The 24,334-nt window shown below is 40.7% G+C and overlaps 1 protein-coding gene across 1 annotated transcript in view; it reads right to left on the bottom strand.

Annotated features, from left to right (window-relative positions):
- ELK3 (ETS transcription factor ELK3) overlaps positions 1 to 24,318 on the bottom strand; it is a 39,271-nt gene extending 14,953 nt beyond the window's left edge. The window contains exons 1-2 of the mRNA XM_027887450.1: positions 24,164 to 24,318; positions 6,021 to 6,229 (exon numbers count right to left, since the gene is read on the bottom strand). Coding sequence (XP_027743251.1) covers positions 6,021 to 6,227 — 207 coding nt within the window. The 5' untranslated portion in view covers positions 6,228 to 6,229; positions 24,164 to 24,318. The remainder of the gene's footprint in view (positions 1 to 6,020; positions 6,230 to 24,163) is intronic.
- Positions 24,319 to 24,334: the final 16 nt, after the last annotated feature.

Here is a 24,334-nt window from a genome sequence, read left to right as displayed (position 1 = left end):
GATCCCTACCCAGAGAGAGGGCTGCTCACACTCCGGTGTCTGAAGTATGTAAGCTGGCAGGAGGTATCTGTAGCTGCATGGTTTGGTCTGAAAGGTGGGGGTGTGTCCACATCAGCATGTGCAGGCAGGCAGACTCTGCTAACATCATAGATTATGCAGTTATTATACCACGTGTGTAGAAGCTGGATTTGTGAAATTTTTGATGGAGGCACAGGTGCTACTACGTTGGGCACCTATACTGACCTTTGGAAGATCAAGGCTCTCAGCTGTATTTTGGTCTTTCCTCACCCACGTCCATCTAGAAGACAAAGGCCGTTTCCCTGGCTGGCACCTTTGGACAGGTTCTTTGCTCTCTCTACTGCAGTTCACAGGACATCCCTTTCCTCTCACATCAAACATGAACAATTTTATGCCTCTTTTCAAGGCAGGTGTTTTCTTCTACCCATTACCTCTTACTGAGTATCAAATTCTTTACTCCCATCTCTCCATAAGGACAGCACTATGTAACCACCTTTATGCCATTTCAGTCAAGCACTTCCTTGACCTCCACACATCACTCTCAAAAGAAGCTCCTTCCAGTTTTCTAAAAAGGTATTTTCTAATGCTCCTTCAAGTATTTCCTCATAACACCTCTGACCTGCGCCACTACAAAAGGAATAGCCAGCACTCTAGCACCATCACACTGCTATTGTTTCTTTGCAGGATTCTATTTCCCCTGAGTTATCTTAAATGAAGACCTTCCCAAAAGCAAAATAACAGTTTCCATTATCACTTTATATCCTGAAGTTCTGTAAGCAGACAAGAAAAGGACCCTCGTCCCAAAACAAGTCTTCCATGCTGCCACCCACACTTGGGCATTAAAAATAGGAACTATTTTTAATAGTCTTTAATAGTCTTTAACAGGTTTGATCTGTTATAGGAGGGGGATGAATGTGCTGGACATCCCTGAATCTTGAGGGGACCCGAGCAGCTCTGTTCCCTGCACCACCATGAAGCAGCCGTATTATTTATATACAATACATCCCGCTGCCAATCCATCTAAACAAGTGGGCAGCCATTAACTGAAACGAAAAATGAAACAGACTGAATAGCACTCACTGAGTAAAGCCTGGGGCCACAGACTGCTCAGAGAGGATGCAAAATTATTGAATAGCTGCTCATCACAACAGTATGCAGCTGTGTAATTAAAGATGCAGCATAACTCATGCAAACATTAAGGTTACCCAGGGAACTGTGATTCTTGTATTTCCTAACTTCTGAGGGCTTGGCTTCCATAACTGCTACATCCTATTAAAGTCGGTATCTACATGTAATTTCCTGGATTTGCCCTCCTTCCCTCAATAAAAACCCCTCATGGGAAAAACTCACTAGCTTCCCTCTGGTGTTCTCATCTTGAAATATTCATGGGGACTTTTAGGAGCCCTGAAACCCTTAGAGACTTCCAAAAGATATCTGCCATTACAGCTATTGGAGAAACAAAGTAACTGGGCAACTTGAACAAAAAGGAATTTACTAACCCTACTTATAAAGTTATTTTACTTCTACATATCAAACTAAAGTACTCTGCATGGGAATGGCGCTGTAAGGTTTCCTTCCCTGAAAGCATTAAAAGGGATTTCAAAGCAGCAGAAGTGTGTGACGTGATGGACACAAGCTGTAGGTAGACAGAGTGCAGGAGGCCTTTGGCCTGCACTATCTGTCATCTGTTCTGCTGTTCTGTTGAGGCAACAGGGGGAATGCATTAAATAGAAATAAGGGGGGGGGGAGGGGGGCAGAATTTGGGTAACAAATGAAACAGGAAATGGAATCTTCAGATTATCTACAAACCTTTAGCAACCACAATCATGATAGCAAACTACAATCAAGACATGCCGTACTCTACATTTCCTGGAGTGCTTTTTATGTGAATTAAGCATAAATCTAGCCAGCAGCCTCAACAGCATGTCATGCTTGCTTTCAAAGCCAGGCTAAGGAACTTGTCCCAATTTGTGTTATTTTTCTCCAGTACTGGAATTAATTTACTTTTAAGTTCAGATGAATCAGATGATGAATTTTAAAAAGGCAGTATTCCCCCCCAAGCAAAATGCAGAGCTCATAAACCCCCATTTATCCAGCAATCAGTGTTTATTTCTCCATGGTGAATAATTCCAAAGACAGAGCATGAAGCATTAGCTCAGTGTCAGCTGTATGCAGTAGGAGCAGAGGGCAGTCGAGAAAGAAAGGCCCAACCCATGTTCCTTGGATGGACAGCTTGTGTCCATCATTTCTAAAAAATCACTGCCCTTTCTCTCAAACTCACATCCTGCCAGATCACTTGGGTTATACGTAGAGAAGTCCCTGTTGATAATTCCACAAGGCAAAACAAGCCTTGTCCGGAGTTCTGCATCTTGTCTTTCCTGCTGCCACTCCCCTGTCTGCAACACAATGTTTATCCCATCTGCTCAGTGTGCAACCCATTTGCCCCAGCACATCCAGCTGCCAACATCACTGCCAACAGCCATGGAGGGAAGAAGGATCTCAGAAGGCTCCTTAAAGCTACGTCAGAGTCTAGACTGCTCTTGGTTTATCCTACAAATTGGTGTATGGTCCTGGGGAGAAGAGCATTAAAGTCTGAGAGAGGCTCTTTCATCTCACCAGCCCTTCCGCTTTTGTTGCAGATGGGGAAAAATAATGTCAAGGAGCCTTTCCTTGCCTTCACGACTTCTTACCTTCTGTGCTATGCAGTGTAGACTGAACTGAAGGCAGAGGAAGTGTTTAGGACTGACGCCACTGCTAAGCACTCGCTGCCAGTCTACTAGGATTCATTACTATCTCATGCCACTATCTCTCACATTTCAAAATCCACAGAAATTGCCCTGTCCCTCTGCACTCTCCCAGTAATCCACCTTTTTCCACTGTCTGGAAACCTACAGGTCACAGCACACTATATCCACACAGAGAGTGAGAAGCTCCCATTGTTTTCTACTAAAGGAGCGACTCCTTCAATTTAAATAGCAATAGCCATAGGTTTGGTTTGGGGTACAAACCCTGATCACAACACATGTAGGAGCTGTGACCTCCACTGGGCTGCAGAACTCCTGGAAAAATGGCCAAAATCCTTGTGCCACAGTTAGGTAAAACTGTCAGACAGAAGAGAGTGCACAATCCAAGAAAGCAGCTGTAGGAACAGCAAGCAACTGCCTCAGCCAGAGCCCTGATGAAGAAACTGTGCAGCCACTCAGGCAGATACTGCATGAGCAGAGACAAAACAGATGACAAAGGTGCATATGTGCTGGGAAGGGGGAACTGAAAACAGAACAGGGGTTAAAAAAAGGGTTAAGGCTTAAAACAAGCAAGAGAATCTCAAGTAAGGAGCCGTTATATTCCATTAATTCAAAAAGATCAGAAAGATCTCAAAGGACAAGTGCTAGAAATATCTCATCCTTTGTTTTAAAGCGATGTCTGTTCAGTCAGTAACTGTGTATTTGGGCTCTGCCTGGCTATGCTGTTCATGAACCAGCAGGCACTCTGTCTCCATTGATCCCAGTCAAGTTTATAAGCAGAGGGGTTGGAGTAATATAATGAAGTGAGCTTCCCCATGCTGAGCAGAAGCCTTTTTAGCACTTAGGGAAGAAGAATTCATCACACCAACTGCTCAGAACAGCCACTGCACTGTCCTCGCTGAATCCTTTTGTGCCTCCTCAGTCAGGCCACTTTGAAACATGTTAAGTGGGAAAATCTGACTTCTAGTGGACAAAAAAACTAACAGCTCTAAATCTGAAACTAAAAAATTCTTACAGAAGAAGGTGTCCTTGTGAGTAATGAAAAGCCTGATCATCAAATTGTTCATAGTTAATTTGCAGTCAACATGCTTTTTGATGGCTGTGTTTGCATAACACCCAGCCCAACTGCGCCCTTCAAGAATTAGTGCACTACAAATAATGCATGACAGCAGTACTCTGAGTTCAGTCCAGAAACAATATCTAGTTTCCTCTGCCTTGTGCAGGCAGCAAGCATGCCATAACTGTGCTGAACACTGGTGTTACTCACTGTGTAATATCATATCACCACCTTCTCTGAAAATCAAGACAAGAACAGACCACTAAGCATGGCTATGAAGTTTTCCTTTTTAGCATATAAAATCTATAAAAGTCTTTCTTTTCAATAGTTAATCTACAAGAATACAGGAAATAGTAAAACCTAGTAATTTAGAATTTAGGCATATTTTTAAAATATCCATTTAAGGGGAACTAATCCTGAAAAAAATTAATATTGGTGAGTAAAAGCAATATAATGTTCATCCAAAAAAAGGATGGAGAAACAGTTTGGAAACTCCTTGAATTTACTGAATCTCTAAAATGAGAAAGGTGAATATGCAAGATTTGTGTTCTACAAGATTTGTGTTCTACAAGATTTGTGTGCTTGTGTTCTACAATTTTTTCCTTCTAGGATCTTGACACATCTGAGAGATTTCCTTTCAATATCTTTCTGTTATAGCAATCTAATATATGTCCTGGCTACTCCCTGTTCTCATTTTTTCAGTCTCTGATATACTGTTGTCACCTTGCCTCATGCTGAAGAGTAAGACCAAGGACTACATGTCAAAGTGAAGGACAGCTTCATGAGAATGACAGTGATCTTATGAACTCCCACTATACTGCATAAATGTTATTTTCAGAGGTGCTAGCTACCAGCAACCTCTACTGACCTCTTCTAAATTGTGGGCATGCTCATAATGTCTGATATTCAGAACAATCTGAACAATTCCAGATTACTATGTTCACATGTTATTATTTCAGATGCCAGTTTTAAATAAAGAGGTTGAAAATGGAGCTGCCAATAGCTAACAGCTCTGCACTAAGTGCATACCTATCTATCTACCTGTAACCAGCTCCCAAGACTGCACAAAAAACCACAGCTTGCCAGATAGTTAGGGTCTTATTAGTTCTATCAAACCCCAACAGATGTATCTGTGGAGGAGGGCCAAAATCCATTAGATCTAGCAAGGGAGAAAAACTGGATGAAGAAACCCATATCAAAGCATGTTTCATTATTTTAACTTGAGATACCCAGAAGATAAGTTCTGAAGTGAGAGTAAATTTAACATTCTACAGCAAGTAGAGCCTTCAGCTGAGATGAGCTCAGCATGAGACTACTACCTTGAGAAACAAACCCAAACATATCACTGCTCTGACACCCACCATCTCACCAGCCGCCTTTCCCTGCTTGCTACTCTAATTCTGCACCTTCATCCAGTGAGACATCACATTAGTGCTCTCTCATATATATTGCTGCTAATTAAATGACAGAAACATGTAATTTAGACTAGTTAAGCCAGATTTTGTCCTAAAGTGAATAGTAGAAAATTTGCAAACTCTTAAAAACACTGAGCATTACCAGAGGAATAGTTACAGTGAGATCCTGCTGAGGAAATACTGCACTGTCACAACTGTACAAGTGTTTTGGCATTGTATTTCCAGCTAACACAACTGCAGCAAAGATATACCAAAAAGCTCTAGCAAGACAAGCTAAAGCACTGGTCAGCAGGTTCTATGGTCCAAAAAATGTGTCCCATGAAAACTCAACCCCGCCCTCTACGCTGTTGGGTTGTTGTTTTTTTCCTTGTTTCTGACTCAGGCAATACTTGCTGGTAAAGCTGCTACTCTGCCTGCTGCCTTGCAGAATCCCTGCTTTCTACCATTCCAGAAGATCCTGTGCAGGCTCTAATAATCAAACAGTTCTCCGTTATCAACAGTTATTTTATTGTTGTCAAAAGCTACAGAAAATATTGGGCAGCCAAATGCATAACACATAAAAGCATCAGTAAGTGTAAACCCATGTCAAAACTCCCCTCCTCAGGGAACGGGATGTACAGTGTTTTCCTGTGCATCTTTTAGCCTCTTATCTCCACTGTGATCACATTGGTGTTGTCTCTTGTAGAGACTACTTAGAGGAACTTCTGAATAGCTTCCACTGAGAGGAGAAATATTAACTGGTAGCGTTTCAATTTTCTTAGTTTGCATGAGAATAATAAAATTTACCTTGTCATAATAGTATCTGAGCGCTCGGCTCAGCTTGTCATAATTCATATTAGTTTTGTTTTTTCTGAGTCCCCACAGCTTAGCCACTTCTTCTGCCTTGAGTAGCTTGAATTCGCCATCATTAGACGTCCAGCAAATCAGGTGCTCATGTTTCTGGTCTAGCAGCAACTGCAAAAGGAACTGCCACAGTGTGATTGCACTCTCCATACCTACAAAGGACAAAGGAGAGCAACAGTGTGAAAAACATTAGGGAGCAAGTGTTCCACCCAACACTCATTTCACTAACAAGCTCTGTGTCAGAGTCATCCCATGTAACTGAGAAAAGGGAAGCTACTATATCATTCACAACCAAACATCCACAAGACCTACAGGTCTTCCACTCCTCTTTCAGTATTTTTTCTCATTGCTATTTTCTGAAGGAACACATGAAATAGAGGAAGTATCCAGAAAAGCATTGCCCACATAGTTCACATGGTACGAGGTCATCTCCAGTTGTTGTCTTCCATTCAGTGTATGCAATCACACTTCAAAGGAACATATGGGAGAGGGAAAAAGATTTGATTTAACTATCCACTGAAATGAGATTAAAAACCTGCTGTTTACTGTCATGGGGAGTATACTGAACTGGTTCAGGTACGTCACTGTGAAAAAGGGGCGGATGAGGGAAGAGCAGAGTAGTTGCCTTTGATTAGAGGACCAGAAACCACACTCATTCCCCCCTCCCACCACGCACACTTGTCTTCCCAGTATCATAGCGCCTTTGCCTATTTTGTTTTTTCCAGGACCTGAAATTACTCTTGCTGCTTCTGTTTGCCAATTTAAATAGCTCAAAATATATTCTTTATTTTTCAGGAATGCTGAAAGTTCAGTACCCTTAAGCACAGTAAAGTAAGTGATATTTACCCTGAACCTTTCTCTAACAGGGATCTTTCATTATCATACGTACCACTGAGAACTATATTGGAGGAATATTTTTAACAGTGCCTGAGTCTCACGTCTAAAGTTGTTTGAATATTTTTTTTTCTCTGCTAACTGCCTGAGCTACTGAGCCTCTGCTTCCTAGAATAAACCTTTTGTTCAGGCACTGCAATAGAAGGATAAACTGAAGACTGACTATATTCAAACTCAGCACAGGCATATACACAAAATTTGGGATCGTTATCACTGATAGCAATTTATCATTTTAATGAAGACACAGTTAAAATTGACCTTTTAAACTACAGAACTACAAAAATAAATTTTCACCCACTTTCAACATTCCTAGCCTTTGTGTATTAACACTGGATCAAATAATTTTTTCTTGGTCTCCTCTGATTCTTAATTTGGACATGTTATGTTGCACAGATTTATTGCTGGGTTAATTGGCTATGGTGCTAATGGGGCTAATTATTACCTAACCCACCTCTCTGCAAGTAACAATGGGTGGTTTGTTTTTTTATCTAGCCAAGCTCGCGATTTTTCATGCCCTTGCTCATTTTGTTTACCAATATATTGTTGTTTGTGCCCTAACAGATGACATGGACAGGATGCCAGGCTTGCTGCCTGACGCTTCCCTGGATGTGAGGACCACAAGAGGGCACAAGACTTCCAACTATCTACCACAGGGAACAAAACAGCGGGCGGCTGCGGGAACAGCTGCCTCTCCAGGTCTGCCGCAGCACAAAGGAAATCACGGTGCATAAGGTTCACTAGTATAAAGAAAAATAAATTGCATAAGCTTCGCTAGTGTAAAACAACTTAATGATACTAGAGAACGCTGTCAATAGTTTTACAGAAAAACAAGATTTGGAGCTGTATTTTGGTCCAAATTATTACTAACTACACTGGCCAAACAAGGGTTTGCAGAATTAGTGATGGTTTTACTGTCCCTGCAAAATCCTCAGTTCCCTAATTAACTGAGAATGCCGTCTGCATGACAAGGACAAAATTACCTATTCCTGATGCCCAGCTGTACGACAGAATAACTATACAGCACTTCCAAGGGTCATTAGAGGATTCCCAGGACTGTTAGGGATCTTGAAATAGAACTGCCTATATGGATGGTTTGGCACTTTCAAAGGTTTGCATTTGCTTCATTGCAATTCTATCCAAATATAATACAAATTATACAAATTATATACAAATCCTTTTCCGCAGAGTGTAAGGCAAGAAAAAAAATTTATAGCTCAAATTAAATGTATCTGTAAATTACTCACTTTACAGTCTTTAAAAGGTCCTTTAAACTACACCCTCTGAGCAGGTATTAACCTCTTTCACCGATGATTTATCTATAACTTCAGAGAAAATAAAGTGTCCCTACACACAGATACACATGATATATACATACTTTCTAAATAATATTTATAAATTTTGCAATTTACTTTGCTAAAAAAGTGTAGTTATATACAACCATATTCCTTCAAAATAATCCTAGTGTCTGTACTATGCAGAGACACCCTGCACAATCTCAGCTTGTATCATACAACACTTCCAAACAAGAAATCACAAATAGAACTTTTTTTTGCTCTGGAAAATCATTAGTAACTTATAAGTATCTTTCTCCAAAATTTTATTAAATTGTGTACAGGTGTCCCATGCTACAAAGACCTGTCAGTAGAACTTCAGCTGAGGAAAATAAAGATGGAAGAGAATTATAGAAGCACCAATACAAACTTCAGCACTATATAATTAGCCAAAACAGTATAATGCCTCAGAGACACAACTCTCTTATCCACATCTTAAACTACACCCTCCTTCAAATGATCAGCAACTGTGGCTCCTGAGAAAGTTTAGGTGGAACTGAACTCAAAGGGAAGAGCATTTTGCTGCAGCCTCTGTCATCCCAGGTCACCTCTTGCCTAAGAAAACTTGCAGGGTAACTACAGCTAACTTTGTGCTACACTTTCTATTGTAAGCCTGTTTTCTGATGCTTATCATTTGTAAAATGCAAACAGTTTGGGATTCCATTTTATCTACCGAGTATGGGCCTCAAGGTGACTCAGCCATAGGCATAAAGTAAAACGCATGAACAGCACAAGCCTGGGTGAGAGCATCCTACTGGAGTACTCACTCCACAAACCACATGTCCTGCTGAGTAAGGAGATATGACCCATCACATTATTATATAAAAGGTTACTGACACCTTTTCCAAAGTGATTAATTTCTTCAGCCAGCTGAGATGCACACGTAATCTCTGAGGGTCACTTCGGGTGCTGGATCTAGGGCAGATGGCTGTGGAGGGATTAGATTTAGGCAGCTCCTCACCACCCTGCTTGCCTTACCGTCAACTCTCCCAAGTGAATGGCTCTGAACGGGCTTTATAAAGGACTTGTGTATCTCAGAATTCAGCATCGATGTGCTTAGTTGGTATATGCATAAATCTTCCACTGGGTATGACCTAAGTATGCCCCTACAGAAATGAGATTAAAACAGCTCAGTGCTGCATTGTGCTTCATCCCTCCATCTGCCACCGAGTTCCTGCATAAAGCTTCCCATATTGCTGGTATAGCAACTGTATGTATGATTCCTGCTAATTACATTTTCAGCTGATCATTAATTGTATGGTCCTTCTCTTCTAAGCACCAAACTTGAGATGTTCAGGTTGCACTGAATATTCACAGACTGGTACTAAGCATATATACTGAAGTAAATTCTCAGATTCCTTAAATTCTGTAAACTGGTGTTAATCCTTGCATCTCATTTCCATTATGTAAAATGTTATTTGCAGGGAAATAGTTGTAGCAGGATGTTCTGCCTGGAATGGGGTAAAACAAACAGAACAATGCCCTGTTTGCAAATCTACTAGTTGTGAATGGAGAGGGGGACTTTATGCTGCTTTTGTTGAATAATTCTGAACCCAGCCTCATCAATCCCAAAGTTAAACATCTTGATAGCGAGGTGAAAATGTGTCAGAGTACTCGATAAAGGAACAAACAAGTAATACTACTGATAGCTTACCTACAACTGCTGAGATGACACAGCTGGCCTGGAGACATCTGATCACCTTATACTATAAAAGCACAGTCACACCTTTTAAGAGCAGGATTTTCCTTCTTGGAGTGTGTGTCTCTTGAGTGGGGATACCCCTCAAGGTTACTCCTGGGGCAGAGCAGAAGAGAGCTGCCCACAGTTGTTGGTAGGGGTGAGTAACTTAATAACTGGTTTTTGCCAGCTTTAATATATCGCTTCAATATTGCTTCGAAATAGTGCCCTATACTAGTAGTTATAGCTTCTATACTGTGTAGTAAATAATTCTGATTAAGATCTTTTTGTCTAATTGGTATCATAATATATAATTTATTTTTCTATAAATATATGTAGTATAAAGGTCTAATTACACCCATATAGTCCTTTAGAAATAAACTGTTGACAAAGTCTGGGGCTAAGACTGGATCCAGCCATACCTAGACTCTTCTCTGAGGAGTTTAGAAAGCAAGGGGGTCCTTTCTGCACCCTGTGACTCAGCAGGAGGGCTTCTCTCACAAACTTTGCCTGAAGCTCCCATTCTGCCCACAACAAATTCCCATTCTTCCTGTGACAACAGAAAAATTCTAAGATTCTGCGGTGAATGGATTTTTTTTACTGATGCAAAATATTTCATTTCCAATCAGGTCAATAAAAGGATTAACTTGTCTTTCCCTACAGGCACCCCTTTGGGTTCCACAACATATTCACTATCCTCTTGGGAAGACAGCCCGGCCACACAGTGTACTAAGGCTTAACTTGTGCCTTATTTGAGTGGTGGAGCAAAAGAATCACATGACAGATGTATCAGAAGACTTGAAATTTAACCAAAAATCTGGTACCTGTATTAAAAGTCATTATACATTATGACTGGGAGGAGCTGGAAATCTTCAGAAAACTTTGAGTTTCATTTATGTGTTTTTGAATTCTTTTGAATTTTTACTGACTCAAAGGGAATTCAGTGTCTTGCTGTAGTTTGACAGAAAGGGGTGTTAGGATGTGGTCACTTCCTACAGTGACCACATTTCATTCAACTCCTTATTAATACTAAATAGAAATAACAAATATTCTTGTTACTTCCGTGCTCAGTACAAGACTTGAAGGCAGGGCAATAAATAATACATGGAAGCACAAACTGAATTACATGGATTAGAAAAAGAATAGTTTTATAAAAACCCTTATTTAGATAGTGACACCCATCAACGGTACGGAATGAGAAAGGCAACCTATGTTAGAAACATATATTCTGTGTCATGGAAAGCCTAATCAAAATTCATATAGACAAAAGACTCCATTTTTTAATCCATTAACTTTGACACATCTGATTTTGCAATCTTACCATTTTTTAAATACTTATACAATGCCTTTGACAGCCAAAGATGTTTTCTAAGCCATGAAACAAAATTTGCTAGTTTGACCTGACCTAGATAGCCTAGTAATTTTACTTTGTGATCAGTTCCACTGATCCACCGTTGAAGCAAATTATCACAGGCATAGTTAAAAGAAATTATATTTGGAAATGCTGCGTTAGACAGCAAAACAGTATTTCAGGACCGAATTTTCTGGAAATCCATTTCTCAGGCAGCTGTGACAGCACACTAACACCATCTGCATTAACAATTTACATTCCTTCCAGTGTGCTTGCTCCCATACAAAGCCTACCAACTGCATGATCAGTGTGATACTACATTGTTGGGGCCTTCAATGTTCGTCACTACATGCTCTCCACACCCCATGTTTTAAGTCCAGGACTGATGCCAGAAGGAGGCAGTGCAGAATATCTGTGCTGACAATACTGCCCCTATTCATTTCAACCCAGTTGAGGGACTAACAGAAATGCCTACACTTGGGAGCAGCAGCCAACACCACAAGCTCTTCCTGAAGAGGATAACAGAAAAGGACAGAGACATCCACAGCAAGTGTTCCATCTGAGAGAGGATGCTCCTGTAAAGGGGGTACCCAAATTCCGCACTTAAGTAAGGGGCCTACATGCCAAACACTCTCTCTCTTCAGTTCATGGAAACTGCCCTCTACCAACATGAACAAACATTATGAAAACGTTTTGCAAGTTACACTAGAAATAGTTAAGACAGAAGAATACATATGCTGATGAGCTGCATTATTTTTTTTTTACCAAGACAATAAATATGAAATTCCAAATAAAAAAATGTCAGTCAGTAAAGTGGCATTAAGGTCCAAAATTATAGTCATTAACCTGCTGTGCAAAATAAAGCAAATAAGCAAGCCACCTTAAATCCAGGCAGTGGAAAACCAGGAGGCTCAGAGAAAAATCTAGCTAAATAAAAAGCTCAGTATTAGAAAGATCCATGGCATGAACTGTGAGATAAGCAGGATAGTCTTTGAGGTATTAAGTTTTGTAGGACTCTTGTTCAGGAAAAGCTAGATGAAAAGGGCAAAAAGCTGGAAAGCAGCTCTGTAAAATTCAAGACTTCTGCAGAGGTCCCTAGCTTCCATACAACTATGTTACAGCTGTAATACAGTTCTGTTCTTCCACAAAGTCCAGGTTTCCTACTTGGATTCTTTCTCCCGCTCTATGCTAGCTCCCTCATAGCCTTTCTAAAATAAAGCGGTATACTGCTGATCCCAGATAATCAACATGAACAAGTTCTGAGGGCTAAAACCAGGAATTTCCCCAAGTGTTGGGATCAAAACCAGCCCCTTTTGCTTTAAAGGGTCTGCAAAGGAACAACATCTGGGAGTCTGAGCTATAAACCACGACTTGGGATTTGGGGCAGAGGAGGGACAGCTGAGTGGGAAAAACTGTCTGAGGAGCCCAGAGGCTGAAAAAAAAACCAGCTGCAGATCAATTAAATCAGGAAGACATAAAAGGTGTTAGCCAGCATTATGCCCCATAGGTAGTCATAGAGAGATGGTGATCAAACATGTACATGAAAAGTATTAAGAGGCTGAGTCAGGGCAGGGAAATTAATTTCCCTTAGCATATGAAGAAACTGCTGATTCCTTCTGTAGCCAAAGCAGCTGCAAAAGACTCAGCTCCTTTTTGTATGCCCCATCACAGCAGGCACACACCTCCACTTACATTTCCTTTACAGGCACGTGTGTTTTTGCAAGCACGCAGCATTTCTCGGTAACAGACACCTCTTTTTACCACTTCGACTATTCTGGAAAACGCGGTTATACTTTTTGTATGTCATGGACTGGTTTTGTATCCTAATTCTGTCCAGCACGTTTCTCTGAGCAGCGTGACGTGGGGCATTGTTAAGTTTCTCATTCACGTTAGCATTCGGCTTCCTTTATTTCTGCAGGTTGCAGCCAGGAAACTGGAAAATGGGCCACAGGAAACCTGGCCTCCTACATCTGTCCCAGTTTGCAATAGCAGCTCTGGTTTTATTTTTCCAAGTGTCTCAGGTTCATTTTAACCCTTGAGAGGACTACTGCAATAACATGTGCAAGAATGTGACTGTTCTGACATTATTTTTAACCATCATTTCTCAGTACTAGAAATAGAGCTTTTGCTTAACTAAATACACTTAAAATTATAGTAATACTTAGAAAATAAACAGTTATGTGAGTTTTTAAAAAAAACTCGTGTTGGAAATTCCCAAAACAATTCCATTTGATAATAAGAAATATCAAAGGTTTATATGGAATAAGGCAGTCTCCATATACATTCTAAACATAGCTCTGCAGTCTGTATAAAAACTTGAACAGCTTATAAATCCTCTAGGACAATTTTTCGTTCCATAAAAAACGGAAGCACACCGGTTTTTCATTTAATTACAGAAGCAAAAGAGTAGCAATCAAGAAAAGAAGCTTTCCTAAAATAATAAAAAAATCTGTCAGCTATAATATTTTTCACTGAACATTCATTCATGTAACAATGACTGTATCATGAGAGGTTAAAGACAATTGCCAAATCTGCCCAAATGTTTGCTCAGAAACATTCGAATGAACAAGGCAAAAGGCTGAGTCAGTCCTAACACTTTATTTCTCAACAGGGATGCTTCAAGGGTGATAAATAGGATGTGGTGGGTGAAGAGTTAGTGATTCTGCCAGAAAGGAGGAAAAACAAATATCGATTTGTTTACTCAGAAAGTTTTCAAATACTCATCAAAGGAGATCTTACTGCTAATTAAATTGAGGTTGAAAAAATAAGCTCACAACTAAATGTGTAAATACACCTGGTTTCATTTGATGCAGAACTTTCTCTGGTAAAGGTAATAAATCAAACTAGTGTTGTAATCCATACCCAGGACACTTTAGGGAACCAACTATGTGAATGATACAGAATGCTGGTAATTTTTCCACATCCAGCAACCAGGACATTTCCTGTCAGAGCATCCTCCAAGTCCTTCCATTGTGTTGAAACTGCAAAAACTTTCTAAATCAGGACTTCCTCCTATTATATTTTAGAGGCGTCTTTCTGGGAAATGCAGATTCAAGTGAAAAAAAAAAAAAAAAAAAAAAAAAAAAAAAAAAAAAAAAAAAAAAAAAAAAAAAAAAAAAAAAAAAAAAAAAAAAAAAAAAAAAAAAAAAAAAAAAAAAGGAATTCCTGCAGCACCACCCAGTGGAAACACTAGAAAAAGCTACAGGGGTGCCCCAACACACACGTTCCAATTTACTGCAAAATTACAGTAATATTGCCACACAAACCCAGACTGGTTTAAGGATATGCCAAAAAAGCAGAGAGGATTTTGCTTGCCAATGTACTTAGTACAGAGCCACACGAGGTATGCCTATTCTGCCACTCCTGCATATCAGTCTTAACTTTAAATTCTAATTTAAAAGATTATTTACAGTAAAAATCTACAAGGTATCCTTCTCAAGCAAGAATACCCACTGTTATGGCCCAGCACATTTAGAAAAATAAACAGACTCCTGTGGTTAAGAGCAACATAAAAGAGACAGCAGCAAGATCTAGCAAAATATTAAGGAATAACATCAAGTTCCACTACAGAAAAGAAAGCCTTCACACACATGTCCGGTAATGCTTTCAGTAGGTACATTTGGTAACAAAATGTTTGCAGTTTTTAAATTTTTTTAACTAAGTCAAAGAAAGGCGGAGGTAGATGCCCAAAGGAAGAAAGTTCTGCAACCTTTAAATTAATACCACAAAGGACCGGTTGCCTGCCAAGCAGAGGTGTGATAACATCGCCTTTAAAACACGAGTATTTTCACATTCTCTGTAAGGATGCCCTTCAAGAAACAGTTTTAGTCCCACTGGAGTGAAAGCCCTTAGCAGGAGGGAATGTGGCTACTTGCTTCCCTGTGAAAGGCTTAAAAACAACCTCCTCAATTATTTCTAAAGTGAGCTGTAAACAAAACCATACAAATCTGTAATGGCTCCAACTGTTCACCTTGGGACAGACATAAAATGAATGCAGACTCTTCACACTGCTTTCTGTCTGCTCATGTGGCGCACATCTGTGGCATGATGGCAACATGCTACACTGCGATCCAAGGGACTCCTGCTTTCAAAACCAACCCTATAGGATTTTTTTTTACCATATGACTTTCTCTTATATTTTTGTTCGCATCAGTAGGACACAGGTCATGATTACCTGACTGTCCTGTACAAAATTTCTGATGGTCCCAGGCATAAAGAAGGCAAAGGTTACAACCTCCAGGAACAGTGGCCAGACATTCTGAAAGTTTACATATCAAGACATATCAAGCGATGATTACTCTTTATCTGTACTCCCTTCTTTAATTGAAATATTAAAATTTTCAATTTTGTGACAGCAGACTGAATGCTTTGTAACTTATGCTAGAGGCTCTAATATTTTAAATGGTGTATTAATACTATCTGCTGTCTCAAATGTTGCTTTAATACATTTCATATTCAGATGCTTAAACTAATCTTCCTCTTGCCACTGATTTTCCCTAGACTAAAACTTAAACAAACACACGGGTCCTTTTTTATACTGGGAGCAGAAAGGAATCTGGCCAAAAGGACAGGAAAGAGTCCTCTGAGTTCTGTTCAGGCAAACCAAGGGCGCTGGCAGTTTTCATGAGACCTGAAGCACAGCAAGATCATCACGGCTTAGACTGGCAGTCAGAGTTTGCCTTACAATGCACGCTGAATTTTCAGAATTTGCTGGATTAGCAAAATGAGACATTAAACTACTAAATAACATACAGGCTTACCTGTATATTGCCATGTTGTAAGGAGTCAGTCATAGCATTACGCCAAAAATGCTTTAACAGTTCAGCAGATGGTAACCTACATTTATAGAGCCATTTTACCTGGACAGTTTGTTCCCAAACATTAATGCTATTGCAGTAGTTCTTGGACCACAAGGCAGAGTGTAAGTAAGTTCTTTAGTCCTAAAAAATGAACAACTAATCACAGCACTAGTCAAGGTCTGTATTTTTCACTTTAAATGCTGTCATTATCTCATAGTAAAAACCTAAATTAAGAATCACTGTTACATGTAAAAAGCTCAAAGGTCTGCTATTCTTCTTTCTCAGCACTAATCAAAGTTCTGATATGTGCGTTCATCATGCACTAAGCTCAACAAAATCCAGTTAAAAGATTCTTACCTTCAGACATTATTCACTTGCCTACTACACCACCAAGAACCTGCAGGTCACATCTACACATTTCCCCTAACATCATTCATTAAACATGAGAATACCCAACAAAATGTACCATAGAATACACAAGACTTCAGCCAACAGAAGATCTGGCTGCTACTCTCCTGTACTGTCTGTTTCCTGTGTGCTTAAACTATGTTGCTGCAAACTATGGATGAGAGACAAATCAGACACTATTTCAATGGTTACAGAAAGCTCTGCTGTATACAAAATGCTCCCTCTCCTCAGCTGAGACTGCACAGTCAGTACGATTGTGCCCTACTCTGAGGGAATCAATCCAGTCTTGATACTGCTCTGTTTGGAAGTTTTCATCGCAGTTTCAGCACTGAAGCAGCAGTACTGCAGGAGTGCTGCAGTCATATCACAGAATCACAGAATCAACCCGGTTGGAAAAGACCTCTGAGATCATCAAGTCCAACCCATGACCCAATACCACCCTGCCAACTATACCATGGCATTAAGTGCCACATCCAATCTCTTCTTAAATACCTCCAGGGAGGGTGACTCCACCACCTCCCTGGGCAGCCCATTCCAATGTCTGATCACCCTGTAAAGAATTTCTTCCTAATGTCAAACCTAAACCTCCCCTGACAGAGCTTAAGACTGTGCCCTCTCTTGTCCTACTGCTGATTGCCTGGGAGAAGAGACCAACCCCCACCTGGCTACAACCTCCTCTCAGGGAGTTGTAGAGAGTGATGAGGTCTCCCCTGAGCCTCCTCTTCTCCAGGCTAAACAGCCCCAGCTCCCTCAGCCTCTCCTCATAGGGCCTGTGCTCCAGTCCCTTCACCAGCCTTGTTGCTCTTCTTTGGACACTTGCCAGTGTCCTTCCTAAGCATTCTTTCTACACTAGCCCAACTCTACACTCACAGTTTGCTAAACTAACCACACATGCCAGTTGCTCTGAGTCTACTCTGAGTCACTGGACTTCACAGAGGTCTATATCTAGAATCTGAACACATTCCCATCTCAGGGAGATGTTAGTGTAGCATGGAAGAAATTCTCTGAAGGTAGTCAACTTTCTCCAGATTTCGCTAACTGAGCTCCAATAGGAATTTGTTCTTTTTAAATGCTTTTTAAAGATTGTTTCTTCTCATGAATTACTATTAATTGCTGGGAAGAGATAATGGTGGTACTTCAGTCTATAAACTTTTTGTCTGTATTGTGACTTGATACAGCAAAGGCCTCTCAAACATGACCACAATATAAACATTTAAAAACAAAAGCAGTCATTAGCGTCCTTTTCAAAAGGCTTAAACTGAAATACATTTGATCAATTTTCATTTAAAAAAACCCAAACAACAACAACAACAAAAAAGAAGAAATATACAGAGATACAGTAAAGAGGTGCTGTCACCACATTAGAGGAAAATGGATGCAGAATAGAAATCTGTTTTCCAGATGAACTATCAGCTGTGTTGCAAAATGAGGCTGGGAAACCTACAGGACATTTGATTAAAAACATTTAGATTCTTTAGATGAAGTATATAATCCTGGTCTACTCTTTCTTGTACCACTGCAGAAGCGTGTGTTACACAACATCTTTGCTGGCTCACTAACATTTTCAGAAAAAGACCCATCTTGTAAAATTGCATTAATGGGACTTAATGCTTAGGTTAGTGCCTAGAAAGCTTTTACTTATTTTGAATGATTGTTAAGAATAATAAAAATTACAAATTATTCAGTATATAATTTAATGACAGCTAAAACTAAAAGACAATGTGTAAGATTGTGTAAGTTTTCTTCTCACAGTAGTTTAAATGATCTTCAAGTTGGGATTCACAAGGTAAGAAAATTGTATACTTCAAAGCTCAAGAAACTAAAACAGGGGTTTTGCATGAGAGCCAAAATACATTAACATGTAGTAAATTAGTATTTGCCGAGATCATCCAAGTTATATTCTGAATCTTCATAGAATGAGTAGTAAATTGGCAAGCGGAGACACAGACGTGTTAAATGACTCTCTGAAATGGATCTGGGAGAAGCCACAGAATTGGCAGTATCATTCAGGCAGTACATCCCAACACTGCAAAATTTAAAGTAAAGCTGTGGAAGACTAGGAAGACCCTTGCAAGAGCAAGCAAGAGCTACTCCAATGCCTTAGTTACATTCAGCATGCACTAACAGAAGTGCTGACACACTTATAAGTAAATACATGCCTAAGTGCTTTAAAAGATCAAAACGAAGTAAGTTTTGCAGCTTCCTACAGAAATTCTTCTCCTGAAGATCCTGAGCTGTAGCTAACTGCTCAGATGTAGACAGATCATGTTACAGTCTTCAGAAACCTTTCTTTATGCTGATTTTGATTGGTATTTATCTTAAAAGTTCATAGGTGTCATCATAGAGGTGAGCAGTTTTCAATACGTGGCCCATGCACACAGGGGTCAATGGACCTTCTTCCTATGACTGTAGGCACAGCTGCTCAGAAATAATTATGGATCCACAGAAACAAAAAAGACAAACCCCACTGGTCTGGGTAAACATAGCAATGCTATTTAAGCAGCTATCGTTTTTTTAGTTAACTTTTTAGTTAAAGCTAACAATCATGGTGTTGGAAACTGTAACTCCATAAGAGTAAAAAGTGTATCATTTTGTTACTTGCCTAGGGCACGGCAAAATTTGGCCTCTGATGTTCTTAACTGCAATATAAAATATTACTTAAATATTTAGTTGTTCAGCACATGAATTACATTGATTAAGTAGATCAACAGCTCCAATGTACTTTTTTAGTACTGCAAAAAACTGCCAGAGTATTCAGACAACATTAGAAATGCAGAAAGACTATACGGTTATTAACTGGCAGGTAGTGCCTCTGTGATATTTTTGTATCAATGCTTATGGCAGGTGTTTTCTTTAGTTCTTGCCTGTACAAAAGCAGCATGTCTCCTTCAAAGACCTTTTGAATTAAAATCCACTCTTAACAGCAAACCCTTAGGAACCTGAATTCTGATATAATTACTGACATATAAAACCCCAATGAGTCAAAGAAAGTTTTAAGGACAAAGATGAATTTCCTCTTGTGAAGTGCACAGATGAGAGGTACTTTGTGCTTCATCTGCTTTGTTTCCATCCATGCAGCCCTGTTTTTTGTGATGTGATGAGCTGGACTTCCTGTGCCTACACCTTGACATTCTGCTCAAAATCATGACTGAATCATTAATCATTCATTATTCAACAAAATACTTCAACATGAGAACAGACATATTCTGTCTTTCAAGAGCTCTCAATAGCCTCCAGATATTTGTTGATTCATTTAACACGCCACAGACAAAGTAAACATCTGCCTAATGATTCAAGACTATGAGATTCCCTATTGTGGGAAACACTGAGGAGAAAGCCACGGTGAATCAATCCCGGGATACACAGCGCAACACGACTTTCACAGGCCCATCAGTGACAGCCTGTGGCATGAACCATTGCGTGTGGTTACCAAAGACAGACAGCAGCTCAAAACCAACAGCACTCTTTGAAACAGGCTAACTGTCCTATAATCAGTGTCACAGCTCCAAAATGGATTCCGGCAGCAACATGCTGCGCATTGGAGCCACCTCCACCAGAAGAAAACCAGGGACTGATAAATCACCTCAACTGCACAAGTGAGTCCAACCTGCCATACCTTTATGGGAAGTAGCAGCTAATTTATCAGCTCTTTGCTCTCTTAGATTATCTAGCACTATGACAGAGAACCACTCACAGAGATAATGGTAACCACATGAGCTTAAAAATTTTATATGGTATCACCAAGACACACTAGCTAAAATACTTTTTTATAAACACATGCATCACCAATAACCACGCATTGGTGCTTCCACTCTTATCCCATGCTCCTTTATCCTCAGCAGCCAAATGTTTGTTTATTTTGGCACCTATTTCTTTCTTCTGAAGTAACATGTTGTCATGTGATTGCATTTTCAAGGCTAAGATTTGTATTTTCTATACAGCTGATGGACCTCCCTGTCCATTTTATGTATACCTACCTTCCTACATTTTAATGCATGAGCCTCAGAGCAAGCAACAAGCTGCAGGCACCCTGATGAACCTGCAAATTGACTTTCATTCCGTGCTAAGTTCTTCAGAACCAGTTTTTGATCAGTATTTGTGATCACTTGATTATTAATACCTGCCCCTAAGGATACTCCTGTCATAGGAATGCCTCCATCCTAAGAAGTGCATTACAACAAGTAGGTAAAATTTACATAATTGGACTTTCTGCACAGCAAAGAGGGGATACCTCAGTCTTTCAGGTCAAACACTTGATTTCTTTTCATGATTGAAGTTTAATGAAGTAACGTTAAGCAATAGGAGCAAAGAACCACTGTGAATCGGTAAGCAGTGAGAACTGCTAGTGAATAAAACAAAATAGGTTTTTGTTTCTACATATTAAAGTGTCCACGTGCATAGTGTTATAAACAGTTACAAGGAAAGCTGTAGCTGAGCTTCTTCCCTGAGATCATGTTGCTTATTTCAGATGTTTCATCCAGGTGGAATCAGTGATATCAGAGAGGATATAAACCTCTAGATTGTTTCTTTTTAGGAACAAAGGTGATTTGAAAACACAAGATGTAAGCAATGATGATAGCATTTGAACACTTAACAGATAATATATATTCTTCTCATACACTTTTATACTTTGTAAATTAAAAGAGGTAAAGAATAAAATCATACTTACAGTAAAAACACCTTTACTACTTTTTTACTATTTGAGTGGAAACTATCACGCATTATATGATATTTGGATTTTTTTTCTATTTCAAACAGAACTGTTGTTTTTTTAAAACATTTACAGATTACTTCTCATTCAGTCTTTCAAATTTACAGAGCACACAACCAGTACACTACCACCACATCTGTTTTTCTATAGGACATCAAGATGTTTTATACTTAAATTGAGTGAACACAATATATGAAATTTGTGTGAATACACTACATATATATATGTATGTATGTATGTATGTATGTATGTGCATGCTTCATCTACACTGATTCAGTAGATGGCACACTGATATTCCAGCAATATTTAATGCAGTTAGTGGACAATTAAATATCCATATTAAATATCCATATTTCAAAGAGAGATAATAAGAGCTAGGAAACACTCCTCAGTAAGAATTCTAGTGTTGTAGACCACACTAATTGTTCCATGACGTATTCAACAGACTTTTGAGCATTACACCAAATAATGCACCTCTTTCTTTAAAATTTAGAATTTTACAAAAGAAATTAATCTACTAAACTGAAAAAAAAATATCTCACTTCGTGATAAGTGCATTTGATTGAAACAGATTAGGCATTTTCTGGTTTGTATACTATTCTAAAACTTCTTCACTAACTGGATAGAAAATCAAGAGGCATCTGTGTCTGGAGATTGTGTCACTAATCCACTAATAAAAGTCCTCTGTAAAGTGATGTTAATGAAGAACTTTTCTGTGCCTCTTGGACATAGGAAGTACAGGAAACACTGAAGATACTCAAAAGTAAACACGTGGTATACTGCAAGTACTACTTTTTTGCATAATATTTGCTAGTTTAATGCTATCACATGATAATTCAATTAAGTAGCTAAGTATTATTTCCTGTTATGTACCATTTTATTCACATTTATTGACATTTCCTTTAGCTAAAACCCATTTGCAAGCAAGAATCCATTTTCTTTGTTTGCTCCAGGCTTTTCTTTCCTTTTTTTTTTTTTTTTTTCCAAAAGTTTGGTGGGACATGACAAAAATCTTTTTATTTCTGAACATGGACTTCTTTCATGACGGCTATGAAAATAAATCATCATGAAATAATTACACAAACCACTAAATTAAAAGTGGTGGGTACAAAATCACTTGAAAATTAGACATGTAAAGCACCAACACAGGAAGGCTACGTGAGTGAATATTCACCTCAGTATCCTGGCTCAAAAGTCCTTTAATCTTGCAATTACATACAATTGTCATAGATGCATAGAACATGTTTCTCATAATACAGCCTTCTGCATACCCCATTTATGTGCTTCACCCCATGGAAATATTTATGGATAAATTACATTAATCCAAAATAATTGAAAAGTCTGTATGAGCAAAATTGGAGATGAACCACGACTTTCGACTTGAAATGAAATGTAACCATTGATTTCTGAAGTTGGAGTCCTCATGACCGAAAAGATGCTGCATTGTATAAAATTGTCTTAGCAGTACAACCCTAAGTAAATAAAGATGTAACTTGTCTCCCTTTCAACTGCAACGTTAGAAAGGCTGACAGGGCTTCACAAAACCCTCCTGTGTTAGGGAACGGAAACTCCTAATGAGATTAGTTGGTGTGTGTGCAGACATTACTTAGCCATGACTAAATGGGCTCTCTTCCTGCAGCCAGTGGAAAATTCGGGGAACTTTTTCCCCCTGCAGCATCAGAGTCCCTCTAACCTTCAGCAAAGCCAGATCCAACAACAACTCTCCACTTTCTCTCCCTTTCTCTCTGTCTCTTTTTTTTTTTTTCCTTCCCTTACAAACATTTTTTTGTGTTGATTTTTTTTTTTCTTTTCAGTTGGTCGTGGAAACTATCCACGTCGGCCAAGGGGGTCTAGGGGCAGGAGGTGGCTAAGGAAAGCGGAGGGGGAAGGGCCGGAGAGAAGGCAGAAGACTACAAAGGAAACTGTAAAAAGGAGCAAATACATAAACCTGAGAGGGAGAAAACCACAGAGTTTCTTTGTGAGCTGCAGTGACTCATTTTCAAGATGTTGTCTGCTGCCAGTTTCAAACCGGAAGCGCATGGCAATTAGTCTTGCTGTTTCCAGACAAGCCAGAAACTCTCCCGACACTTTTTTTTTTTTTTTTTTTTTCCTTTTTAAAGCCCCTTCTGCAGTTTCTGCAGGGGCCTTCCTTTCCCTCCCCCCACGCCCTCCCCGGCCCCGCTCGGCCTCTCAGCGCCGCCGGGGACCCCGCGGCGCCCCCGCTGCCGTGACAGGCACCCGGGCGGCCCCCGCCGCCCCAGCGCCGTCACCGGGGAGCTGCCGGGACGGGGCAGCCCCGCGGCACGGCCGGCCGGGCACAGCCGGGCAGGGGGGCACGATATGAGCCGGCACCGCCGAGGGGCTGCGGGGCGGCGCGGAGTCCCGGGGCTCCCCCCGACCCGCGGTGCCCCCCGCCCGGCCCGGCCCTGCCCTGCCCTGCCCCTCCTCACATCCCGGCCCCTTCTCCCGCGGCCCCCCCTCACCCCCTACACGCTCCGTCCTCTCACCTGCACCCGCAGCTCCCGGGGGGCGGCAGGGCCCCCGGGGCAACCTTCCCTTGGGCGGGGGGCCTCCGGGGCGGCGGGAGCCTCCTCCGGCGTCCCGCCCCCCCGACCGCCGCCCCCTGCCCCGTTACCGCCGCCCTGACCGGGCCCGACCCCGGGGCAGGACCCCTGGGCTCCCCGGCTCCGAGCGGGGCTCCGAGCCCCCTCCCCGCGCTGCCCCCGGCGCTGCTCAACCCCGGCCCGCGGTGTCCCCGCGGTGTCCCCGCGGTGTCCCCCGCGGTGTCCCCGCCGCGCTCCCAACAGCGAGCGGGGCGCCGGTCCCGCAGCAGCCGCCGGCCCCCCCTTCCCCTCCCCGCAGCCCCCCGAAACTTTGCGGGAGCCGGGGCGGGCGCAGCAGCACTTGTACCTACCCAGCGGCTGAGAGACTTTTCCGCTCTCTCCTGGTACTTTAGAGGGAGCTGGGTAAAATCCCCCGGTTCTCCATGCTGACAGTCTTCTGCAGACGCTCTGTTGCTCTAGTAATGAGATCCTGATTTTTTTTCCCTTTTTTTTCTCTCTCTCCTTTTTTTTTTTTTTTTTTT

Source organism: Empidonax traillii, unplaced genomic scaffold (genome assembly GCF_003031625.1).
Source record: "Empidonax traillii isolate 1590-97213 ecotype Southwest subspecies unplaced genomic scaffold, ASM303162v1 scaffold210:size766637, whole genome shotgun sequence".
NCBI classification, from domain to species: domain Eukaryota; kingdom Metazoa; phylum Chordata; class Aves; order Passeriformes; family Tyrannidae; genus Empidonax; species Empidonax traillii.
Note: the sequence above shows the minus strand (reverse complement) of the source record. Positions and strands in the feature narration are given on the sequence as shown.